This window comes from Cucumis sativus, chromosome 6 (genome assembly GCF_000004075.3).
Source record: "Cucumis sativus cultivar 9930 chromosome 6, Cucumber_9930_V3, whole genome shotgun sequence".
Lineage (NCBI taxonomy): Eukaryota > Viridiplantae > Streptophyta > Magnoliopsida > Cucurbitales > Cucurbitaceae > Cucumis > Cucumis sativus.
Window position 1 is genome coordinate 23298163 of NC_026660.2, and position 12771 is coordinate 23310933.

Below are 12771 nucleotides of genomic sequence, written 5' to 3' on the forward strand. Positions count from 1 at the left end.
ACAAACGAGAATAAATTCGATATTATTATTATTTTTCTATTTTCGTTCTTTTATTTTCATTATCCATTTATTAGTACGTGTTGAATACAAAAAGAACGAAACAAGCCAATGGATGAAAAATGGTGCGGAGTCATGAGCCCATGGTTAAGAAATGGAATAATTTCTCATAATTTAGCCATCTAAAACATCATCCATTCTTTTAACTCTAACTAAATTGATTTAATTTCAAAATTAGAATCAACCATGGTTGAAGACTTACATAATTTAATAATAGTTGATATACACTTTATCACTAAAAGTTGAAAGTAAATATTTATTAACGGTACTAAAATCAAATTGAAATTATTATATAACCTCCTAAAATCTACTTTCACTTTTTAAATCAAACCATTTTATAAACGCAAACTTTATTATTTGTCTAAAAAAACAACAAATTTGATTATAATTCGGTAGATTATGTCAGTAGCAACTTGAACTTGGGATCATATTACACAACAAATATATCCCACATCCCACTGTGGGTTACTAAAATATTTATCAAAGTTTATGGGGTTTGAAAAAATTGGGTGTAAATTGATTTTTTATTTCCCGAATTTAATATTGAAATTAAAAATATATATACAAAAAAGGAAATGAGTCATTCTATTGGGTGGCTCTTATTTTATTTTATTTTTGTATTTTTTCTCTTTTTAAAAGAACCTCGTGGGTTGTGATTAGTCAACAGCTCTATCATTTTCTGCATCTTTTTTTTAATGTCACATTCACATTCACATTCACATTCACATCCACACTTTATTTTATTTTATTATTCTTCAACTTAAAATAACTTTCTAACCTTTTCTATAAACTGTGTAGTGGTACTTTAAAAAAAAAAAACGCTGTTTGTTTGTACTTTTGATTAAATACTTTGTCACACCACTCCACTTTAATGACTGTGAATTATGGAATTAATGGTAGTTTAATATTTGACAAACTATGATTTGATTTTTGTAGGTATATGAATTAAAGTTAGGAGATTGTCTGGTACGATGAGATATATGGAGTTTATATAATTGACGGTGACTCAATCAAAATTTTAGGTAAGAGGCACAAGTTTATATAGATATAAGTTTTGAGGTATTTGTATGATATTCAAAGTTATATAACATTGTCAAAACAAGCAAAGACTGACTCAGTGTAGCAGAAAAAAGTGTTGGGATAAGTTGGTACTATAGAGTATAGACCAACCCAACTCGACTCATCTTGGTGAGTCAAATACTCTCTAATATAGTTTATTTAGAGAATGGTTTTAGATTTATAAACCATAAAATTTAAAACAAACTAACAAGATAAATAACTAATTTGAAGTTCAAAATACTCCCCCAACGAATATCTTAAAATAAAAGTCTAAAAATCAAGTTGATCAACCAAACTTGAGTTGACGAGCTTGGTCTACGTTAGTTTGAGAAAAAATCAAGTTCATTTAACTTTTTTTAAAAGAAATAAAACAACTAACCAACACGAGCGTAACCCTAACAAATAGCACAATTTAAAAAATAAATAAAAATTATATCACATAAACAAAATATTTATAAAAATAGCAAATGTTGATTAGTCAACTAGTTAAATTTGTTAATCAATGTCTATCATGAATAGAAACTATCATTAATAATCATTATCAATGATATTAACCAATGCCACTTTTCTCAAATTGCAAGCTACTGTGACAGTTATGATCAATAATTTTTAACTGAAAAGAAACCTTTAAAATGATAATTAAACACGAGTATTTTAGCCTATTTTATTCATATACGGTGGATTCTATTATTTTGAGCTTAAAACACAATGAATATGTTGATTACTGATATGATTTGGGTGTGAACCTAAATAAATAAAAATGAAAACGAAAAGGGAAAATATAATTGAAAGCAAAAGAGCAATAAATTTAGGAATTGATTTATTCTTCAAATTATCGCGAAAAGATGGGCATTAAATGGAGAGGTTGCCGGCGAAAAATTGGTGTTGAAAAATAGAAATGATCGGAGGCGGAGGAAAACTTGGGGGACACGGAAGCGCAGAAGTGATTGATTATTGCGTTCCATTGGCGCACAAATCAGTGAGCGGACACAGATTAAACTTTACCAATTCCAAATTAAATAACAAGAAAAGCATCTAACTTTTTGTGCAGTTTTATTAAAAACAAAAGGAAGGAAAATAAATATATTATTCCTTAAATACAGTGAAGTGTATCATTATTGACCATAATCTCTCAAATTTCATCTAATTATTGGGGCCTCAAACTTAATTCCATACCTTCTAATTCAGCTAACTATCTGTCAAGATAAACCAAAAAAACTCGAAACAATCCATAAGTTAAAAAATTTCATTAATTTCACCTGAAAAATCTATCACAAACTAATTTGATATATCAAATGTGACACATATAAAAAAAAACTACTAGAGGGCAGCTATGTACAATAGATTGGAAAGGAAGGTAATTTTGTCTTTTCCTTTTAGGTCAATTGACGAAAATATTTAAATTTACCTGACATAAATTATATTAATTTTTTTTTACTTATTTGTGCGAATCCCTCCTAAGAAAAACAAACTATTTTAATAAAATAAAATATGTATAAATGAAACCATTTAATTACTAATTTTTAAAATGAACAATTTTTGTTTGAGTTCAACAGGAAACAAGAAGATTCAAACTTCACGACTGAACTATGCATATACATATTTACATAAATCAACTCTACCAATTTTATACACGTACACAAAAAGAATGTTTATGACATATTGTTTGAAACAATTCTTTAAATTGATATTATCATAAAATAATCTTTAAAAAACAATACTATAACATAAAAATTACAAAACTTATTTGAGGTAAAAAGTAAAACACCTTTTTCTTCCCATTAAAGATCAAAATTGCGGAACTCGTCATAGTTTTATGGTATATTTCTCTAGAATTGAAAATTTAGAGCAAAAAGTGATACACACAGTCAAGTTTAGAGGTAAATTTTAATTGATTTAACTAATAATTATAATCTAACAGTAACATCATGGAAATATTAGAAGCAAAAGGCAAAAATTATGCTTATTATTATTTTAAAAAAGTCCTTTTCATCTGTGATGCATCCATCCATGTGCAAAGATGATAAGGTTAGAAATTTTTGTGAGGGCAAATATATTGATAAAGAAAGGGAAATTCTAAATATTTGAAAATATTTGCATATGCAACCTTTCTCCCTCTTTAAAAATGAAAACATCCAATCGATTAATTCCTACAAGTCACTTGCATTATATTTGTCATTGTATATGTGATCACCTACCCAAAAGCACTTCTCAGAACATTGGAATTTAGTGAGTTCCAAGTACCAACAATAATGCCACTCGCCAGAGCTTGCTGCGCCTGTTTAGCGGCCATTCGGTGCGCTTCCAAAACTTTGTCGTCTTTAAGCAGATATTTTATAGCTTCTTCAAGGTCCACTTTTCCATGAACCTGAATCAGTTGAATACAGGTGGAATTTTATAGCAAATATCAGTCAGAAATGGTCAAAAGAGAAAGTTTAGATTTCTTTTAGAAACAGTCAGTTGAATACAAGTGAAATTTGACGACAAAGATCGTCAAGAAAAGAAAATTCAGAGTTCTTTTAGAATCATTTGTATCGCTACTTTCTACAATATGCCAAAGAAGAGGCACGTTCAAAATCAAAATAACTCAGTAACATGTTTGATTATGATTTATTTGTTAACAATGGGAATGAGAGGATTATCTATTGGTTGTCAACCCATACTATATGTAACTATACTTGTTTGGGATATGTTTAACGATTATGATTATTTTACTCTCGTTATTTTGGAGATTTGTAATGAATTATAGCCTGAGCATCATTGGTAATTAAATTTTTTTTAGAAAAATAAAAACAACTTTATTGAACCAATCAACCCGTTACATAAGATGTGACCTTTCCAATTATCTCAAAGATCAGAGTATAATTAATTGAAGAAGAATTGATCATCTTCCAATTAGAGGCAAATAAAAAATTCTACCTAGGGTATAGAGTTTTCTCACTAACAATGTCACCAAAGTCCAACCTGAACTAAATAAGGTTGGACTAATAAAAGGAAGATCATGGATATATGAACGGAGGACAACCTCTTTGTTGGTATGAGACCTTAAAGATAAAACCAAAAGTAAATTTTGTGGAAGTTTATGTCTAAGGTGGACTATACCATGCTAGTATCGACTATATCATACCACAATCGAAATGTGACTGGGTTGGCTGTCCTTATCATTTTTCTTCATTTTATTTTACTTTTAAAATGTCAAGTGATCCAAAGAAAGTTCTTGCTAAGGTTCAAATAATTGTTTCGCCTCTCTCTAAAGGGTGGTTTAGTCAAGAGAGAAGAGTTGACTATATAAGTTGAGGAGTTGGTCCATCTGAAGAAAGAGAATAGAAAGATTCAGAAAGAAGTGGCCAGATGCCAGCACATGAAAGATGTGATCTTAAGTCACCACAACTACTAACAAACGGTGCCACGGCTTCGGAATAGAACAATGCCAAAAAAAATTCTTTGAAGTTGGTTAGACATACTTGTATTGGCATTATTTATCCCTTGCCATCCTTTGTTTTTTACCTCATTGTAACTCTTTTTATGCTCTTTTGACTGTTTCTGTGTATTCCTCATGTGGTTGACACCTGTCAAACCCCAAGTATTTTTAGCCACAGCAACATTTGGCTGAGTGCTTGATTCCCAATTTTTGTGTTCTCACTGCTCAAGAAAACCGTATACAAAGTTTAACTTGATCATCGACGCTTTCCAAACTCACTTTACTTTCTTTCATACGGATATTTATCTTTCCACGGAGCTTTGCCTACGTTAAGGGTATTGTTCTTTTCTGTTAAATGAAAATGAGCCACTTTATTAATGATAGTAAATGAGACTAATGTTTAAAGTACAAGAGAATTATACTAGATTCAAAAAGGAGCAAAAGGACTAAAATACCAATAAAAACGAGACCAAAGGTATTGTTGAAGTTTAACTGCTGGAGATGTATTCACAGCTTAAGATATTCGAGGGAACACAATACGATCTCCAATAATCACGAGGGTCAATAAAAATTATGACCATCCATTCTTCCCCCTACGGCAGTACAATAAAAATTATGACCATCCATTCTTCCCTCTACGGCAGTAACACGATAGAAACTCATCATATAGACAAAGTCACAAAAGAATGAACAGTCCAAATCTGGCCAATGGTCCAAGCATAAATAATAGGAAAGCGACAGGAGAAAGAATCTTTGCATATCCAACAATTTCCCAGAGCTAAAACTCAACCAAGTGAAAAATATCACCTTTTATTTTTCTTTACAGGATATGACCTCTATTATCTTAAAGGAGCAACCATCAAAATCCACATCAACTATCTCTATGAAACCTTCATCAAGCCAGAACCATCATCCAAAATCAAAATAACCGGCACGACTTGACTAATGCAAGATATGAAAACCGTAGCAGGTTCTTAAAATCCCGACAGTTAATACTTGGACTAGTAAGACATGTCGTCAGGGCTACAGAACCAAACATGGAATACTCCGATGACTCAAAGAAAACGTCCAATATCTGAATCCAAACCAGAGCAGTTCTTCCAAATAAATAAAAGGTAAATGTAAAGTGGGACAAGATTTTATGTTCACCTGCAAAACCGACATTGGATTAAACTGCTGCAGTTTAGCCACCATGCTTGAGAAATGGCCAATATGTGGACCTGGCAGAGGAAAAAGAACCCTGAGAACAGAACAATTAAGGATGACAGCATATCATAAAGACTACGGCGGAAAATACTCACCAGTCAATACAGCACAACCAGCTGCAGCAGCTTCTGATATGTTGTGACCAGCAAGACCAGGCAAGAAGGATCCTCCAACCACAGCAATGGAGGTTATTCCATACAAATACCTTAATTCACCTAAGTTGCACGTGGAAATGACATCAGAAGATTTATCCAAAAGCAACCAAAACATCTCAATACGAGATTCAGAAGGAATATTTATTCCTAGTAACCATCAAAATAAGATGACAAGTTACTCTTAAATGACACGTCATTTATATATCAAAGTTAATCTTGAAGGATGTTGCCAAGTTTCTGTAAGAATGTTTCTCTAGATATTAGTAAGGCGTTTTTCAAAAACCATACGTTGGTATATATGGTGACAAAGAAGTGATAGAATATACCATTCAAGAATTTTATTTCCTAAATTACCTTTTTTACATTTCTACTTTTGATGGAAACATTAAAACTATATCTTTATATTTACATCTTATCATAGAAATTTGACCAGAGGTTTACCCTCAGCTATGGACATAGCATAGCCCTCTATTGAGCACAGCATTTATCTTTATCTCTCAATGAAATTGTCTTTATTTATAAAAAAAAACTAAATATCTTTATATATACATCTTGTATCTTACTCACTTCCAAAGAGAGAATGAATTCAAACATCATACACACATATATATATACACTGCATACCTAATGTGTCTACAATGTATACGTTCGTTCCTGATGTAATGTTTTCACCTTGAGACCTCAAAGCTACATTCTGCCCTTCTTTCTTCATTTCCTGTGCTAATTAAAATGGTAATACAAAAATCAAACATGGAGCAAATCGTCACAATAGCGCCCCACTAAGTCAAATGCCATACCAACAAAGAAATTCAACAAATATATTTCCAGTTCCGTACGCTGGTTTGGAATATGTTTGCAACCCCCCTCCCCTCCCCCTCCCACAAACACACACACACACATACACACCAATCATGTTTTACATGACTTGCACAGGGTAGTTTAACTTTAAAAAACTGCTTGAGGGTTATTCAAAATGTAAAAAAAAAAAAAAAAAAAAAAAAAGAGTTCAGGGCATTACCATCTACAAGAATCTGATGAAAAGACCTAATAAAGGGAGCTATCGACACATTAATGTTTCTTTCATATAAGGTTGTTATCATTATAAATACTGTGTACAAAGCACAAAAATAAAGTATAAGAAACCTACTAAAGCAATCTCTTTTCCATGCTGTGGATGTCGAGGTACAATAACAGTTACTAGATTTGGGTGTGCTTCTAAGAGCATTCTGTGAACTTGAAGTATAACTGCAGAATGAGAAACTTAACCGATATCAATTTCATTATAGAGCCTTAAACTTCAAAATATAAATTGTAGAGGGGCATTTGCGGCATTTTTCTCTATTGAAGTAAAGGCTAAGGGGAAATAAATCATAACTGCGCAAAAAAAAAACATAGACATGCTACAACACAAAACTAACATTAGAAACATACATGCATTAGGTTTCTAAAAGAAACATAACCTTCTTCTTCTCCTCTATGTATGGAGGAAGCCATCCAAGCTTGTCTATGAGCCAACTGTGATCTTAGATCTTCAACCTTTTTGATCTCTTCCTTTGACATACCAACATCTTCAACGGCTGAATGGAAAGAAAAACTTCAAAATCCAACCTCAGTGTTAGAAAAGCCCATCGATCAAGTTCAGTGGAAGTTGGTGAAAACCATGTGGTTCAATGTTTTTATAATAGCACCAATCCCATACTTGTCGAATAACAGTTGACAAACCAACTGTGCGTTCATTTCATAAAACATAATTTCCATTCCAGCATATCAGAAGAAAAAGTTGGCAGTGGATACCAAATTTCAGATCACCAGCAAAACTGATGACCAGTGGTGAAGCCTGCAGTAGCTGGAACCGTATGGCCTGTAGATTGCTCTAATACACAAAACAAAGATCAGTGACGAGGAAAAAAAATCAATTTTACAAGGAAAGTTGACGATCGATACCAATGGGAGAATCAATGAGAACTTTGACAGCATAAAGGAAATCAGGGGAAGAAACACTGGAATTGACCATCGATTAAAAGACATAGCTGACATCCGAGCATTTAACAATGCCATAGCAATCTGAAGAGAGCAAGGGTGAATGTGAAAACCTCAAGCATCCATACCATAAAGAACATTATGTCAGTGAGAAGACACAACTTACACCACGCTGTGAAGCACCCAAGATAAGATTAGGCCAAAGTTCACTCTCCATTAAAATAATAACTTTAGGCTTCCAATATTCAATGAAAGTGTCTATGGCAGCAGCTGTATCAAGTGGGGCAAACTGATTTGTACAAAAAAATGTGAACACCAAAGAAAGTAAATCTAGATACCCTAAGACATGTGAAAACCACAAAATACAAAAATGATTAGTCTTAAGAAAGGACAAACGTATCACCTAGCACAGAGAAAAATATAGATAACAAGAAAGAGAAAAAAATTATTATTTTGATTGATTGTACTTTCAAGTCATTTCTATACTGAGCTAAACAAGTAGAAAAACAATTGAAAACAACAAGTTTTGACATACAGCAAGAAATATAATAGATGAAATATTCTCATCGATTTGGATCACATTTACATATTAAAAGTATTTCAACTGTAAACTTAATCATGCTTTGAAAAATAGAACTTCTTAAAAACAGTTGATCCGTAAATACAGAATTTGAGGTTTTATTCTGTGTTTAATCAATTTCACTACATTCCTCCTTGTCCTGACCCAACATTCCATAATTTTTTATGAAAAGAAACAGTCAACAGACAACAACTCTATGTGCCCAAGAAAAAAAGAAAGATCCCTCCTTTCATCATACCTCAAACTGAAGTGTCAAGCATTCCACCGAAAACAAGTCGTACCACTCAATTGGAAGAAAAGTTTTACAAAAATGCAGAGAGATACTTCATAAACGGAAACAGAAGTACATACATCGTTCCAAATCTCAATTACGAATGCAAACTTGATCCTATAACACTTTTGATTAAAAGAGGAAATGTACGATCAGTACCTGATATATGACATCGGTAGGAAGACAATTCTTCACTACCTGACTGCACAAGAAAAAAAATACAATTAACTCCACTTACGGACTTTCATGTATAAGCTACACAATCCTGTTCACAAACGATAATGGTAACCCTATTTTCAGCTGAGCTTATAATTTCACAATAAAAATCAGTTTGGATTTCACCGTTTGAAATGTCTATAAAGTAACCAACTCCAACAGCAACTAGAATTTAAAGAGAGAAAAAACTAACACCAATTCTTACAAGGCAGAATAAGTGGTTGTAGTCATCAAAACGACCAAATCAGGCCTTCTCTGAATACATTGCTTAATTATAGGAATAGTAGCCAAACCTTCTCCTGCATAAGAACAAGAAACCACGTTTCATTCTAAGCACACACAACTGCAATCAATACACTTCATCGATTCAGAAAGGTTATGGTTCATTTCCGAATTTCTCTGTAAGAAGAATGAAATGATGGTATTAGACAATGAACCTAAAGAGACGGCATGGAACCAGAGGAGTGGACCGGGAGGACGAGCATGAGAAGGTCGACCAAGACGCTCCGGCCATCGGAAAGGGTGCTCGAGGCCACGAAGCACACGCCATCGGAGGTGAAGGTAGAGCAATGGCGAGAGGCCGTAGCTTAGTGCTCTGTATACTTTGTAAATTAGCTTCCCCTTCGTTGCCGCCATTCTTTCGGTTTACAAGAATTCGTTCTGTTAGATCGTCAGCGACGAAATGTAGTTAAAACTACAATATGGGCCCTTTACAAAACATAACTCTAGGCCATTAGGTTGGCCCATATCACATCCTCGGCCCAAAATATACAAAGGGTAAATATTTTGTGAAAATGTTGTATTTTTTACTATTATCCAAAATTATATTAATAATTCTAAAGCTAAAATCCCATTTTAATCAAATATTTTGGGGCTTGCTTTAGTTTATGCTGCTAAATTTTAGTTATTAATAAATCTTAATTTTGTTTTCTTAATAAAATTGGTTAAGATGTATAATAATAATTTTCACGTAAACATGTAAATTCAAAGTTATATAGTGAATGGTTGATAGACAATAAGTTTTCTGGAAAAAAAAAAACGAAAATAAACTAATAGTAAAAACTACATTTTGTGATTTATCTTACAACAATTTAAAGTAGAATCTATATTCGTTCGTGGTATTTGTAGATTTTGAGAATTCCATTTTTTTTTTCAATAATTACGTACACATATATTTAATGTTTTGGATTTTTTTTTCATAAAATTGATTCATATTTTATTGAATGTTTTCTTCAATGCAACAATGATAGGATGAAAGTCTTACTTCAATCTCTAGGACAAAATACTATACTAACTATAGTCAGTGATTTTGCACACAACACATGGAATAAAATGGGTAAAAAAAATACTTAATTGATGCAATTGGTGTTTATATAATCTTATAAATATGCAGAAACTACTAAAGACCAAAAACCAACCATGATTGTCATGGCTTAAATTAACATCAAACAATTAAATATGTTTTAAAACTATTTTCAAACATCAAGAAATTGATTTCTGATTGTCTTAAAATTGCTATATCAAAATTAGATTTCATTAAAACTCTTTTAAAGACCCTTCCAAACATGTCACAGTTACATTTAATCTAAACCTACATTCTTTGTTGCTCATGACTACACTCATGCACGTCTTCATGGGAACATTCCATTTATCCACACCCTCATGCGTATCATATCACTCCATGGAAGAACACCAAATATAAACATAACAAAATAACCCATCTTAATTTGAAGCCTCAACCTCATGCAGCAATCTTCTATATACGGAGAGAAAACATGTTCGTTGATACTACTAAATAAAATAAGCAGAATAGATGATCACGAAATTCCAAACTTACCAAAAGAAACTACTGAGTTCATAAGTTAAGCATATTGCATGTGAATTAACATTAATAAAAAAGGAAATGATATAGGTACTAATTATTACTTGTAACTAGTAATGATTTTGGAATAAAAGTCCCAATTAGGATGATGTGGAGAAATGGGTGGGTTTCCAAATGGATTGTGTTTGATGAAATTAGAAACATCTTTGGCGTCGGCCACTTTTTCAAGGAAACGTCTTAGTTCACTCCCAGCTCCTAAAGCATCGTCGTTAGTATCATCTGCCTTGTACTCGTTTGGGAATATAGCAGTGTTAGGCTGCATATATAATACAAACACAATCAAAACAAAAAAAACAATTCTTAATGTAGACACAGATGTTAGGTTAGAAAATTTTTATTAAAAAAAATCTATAAATAGCAATCACTCAGACTATACCTATTCTTATTATAATCTCTTTCTGAACACATAATTTCTTTTGAATGTAAGGAATACCTAAGTATTTTTTTAAAAACAAAAACAAAAAACAAAAGTTGGAGTTGAATACCGACCGGATTCAACAAAACTTTGTAAGGCTCGTTGTCAATTAAGAGTGTATTGGATGAACAAAATTGTGTGGAAGACCTCAAAATTCCAACTCCATTTCCTTCCCATACTTTCTTCAACTCCTTAAGAAAAATAGGTTTGCTCTTATTCTCCAAGTCAAAGAAACAGGTCTTTGTGCACTCCCCTTGATCCTATAAAAAAACCCAACAAACAAAAAAATAATAAAATTTGAATTTGACACCAATTTTTAATAAGGCTAAAAGTATAATTTATTGCAAGGTTTTGGGTACTAAATATATTGCTTACCCATGCAAATAGAAGTCTGCTTCTCAATCCATGCATTATAGAATCCAAGGCACTGTCCAAGTACCATCTATATATATACATATATGCAGATGTTTGAAAGATAATACAAACTTATTAAAAAAATAAAATTGTCTATTTAATAATTAGTTGCAAATAAAATATGGTTTTGTCAAAATTAAATTGAGATTGACTAACTCTTTTGCTGAAGACCATATACCAACTTCAAACCTCTCTAAGCAGAACTTCATAAAGTCCTCACAGAACGGTCTCTTGTAAACTAGCATAGAGATATGGACAACTAAATTAGAAAAAATAAATGTAATTAATCTGTGTATAATGTGAGAATGGATTAAGATTGAGCACCACCATCATCTGAAATATATTTAAGATTTGATTAAAAATGTAGCTCTTATTAAAACAGATACAACCTAAGATAGGATAGTAAAATGAAAGAAGAAAAAACAAAGACAGTAACCAAGTCTCTTTTTAAATTTTAGTTTATGAATATTATTCATGTTTATAAAACTAAAAAGAAAACCTTTTTTTTTTTTTATCCCAAGATTAGAAATCCTTGTTCATAAGTAAATGAAAAAGATAATAATAATAATTACAACAAATCATTGAGAGAAGAAAATCAAAAGGAGAATGGTGACCATAGAAACTGCCATAGGATGCATCAGGAAGACGATGTGTTGGGATCTTTTGTCTGCCGTAACGATAACAGACTCTGTGACAAAGAAATCCACCGATTCCCATAATCAAAAGCTTCTTTTTTGGGCCAAGACTCAAGTTTTTCATTGACAACCCCAGATCAATGTTTCCAACTTTTTCTTCTTCGTCGCTGCTGCATTTGCTTGCACCAGCTTTGTTTTTGATGGATGATGATGATTCTGCCATTTTCAGTAGTGTGGTTTGATTTTATGATATGAGAAGTGCTGATGAAATCCGAATGACAATGTTTGGTTTTATATATATATATTGATCTGAAATTTTGGACGGCTTTTGAACTTCTCTAATAAAGGGTTGGGTTTTCCAGTAAACGGAGTTTGTGATCTGTTTAGCTTCTTAGTTGTTTTTTATTTAATGTTTGCATCACCAGAAGTAAATTTGAACTTTTAATTACCAATTTACTTTATTAACTACCTCTTAATTTT

At 32.0% G+C, this 12771-nt stretch overlaps 2 protein-coding genes across 2 annotated transcripts; both read right to left on the reverse strand.

Moving 5' to 3' along the window:
* Positions 1–3053: 3053 nt before the first annotated feature.
* On the reverse strand, positions 3054–9626 carry LOC101207342 (probable 3-deoxy-D-manno-octulosonic acid transferase, mitochondrial). The gene is made up of 12 exons (XM_031888084.1): positions 9383–9626; positions 9151–9244; positions 8889–8931; positions 8045–8167; positions 7843–7962; positions 7693–7771; positions 7359–7475; positions 7046–7143; positions 6523–6613; positions 5839–5958; positions 5687–5757; positions 3054–3484 (listed from the first exon to the last, which is right to left on the reverse strand). Exons 1-12 carry the CDS (start codon positions 9579–9581, stop codon positions 3311–3313), a joined length of 1329 nt encoding a protein of 442 aa, XP_031743944.1. The 5' UTR covers positions 9582–9626; the 3' UTR covers positions 3054–3310.
* A 1045-nt stretch (positions 9627–10671) lies between these two features.
* Positions 10672–12671, reverse strand: LOC101207591. The gene is made up of 5 exons (XM_004143250.3): positions 12271–12671; positions 11813–11894; positions 11618–11684; positions 11317–11502; positions 10672–11083 (listed from the first exon to the last, which is right to left on the reverse strand). Exons 1-5 carry the CDS (start codon positions 12512–12514, stop codon positions 10868–10870), a joined length of 795 nt encoding a protein of 264 aa, XP_004143298.2. The 5' UTR covers positions 12515–12671; the 3' UTR covers positions 10672–10867.
* Between the last annotated feature and the right edge of the window lie 100 nt (positions 12672–12771).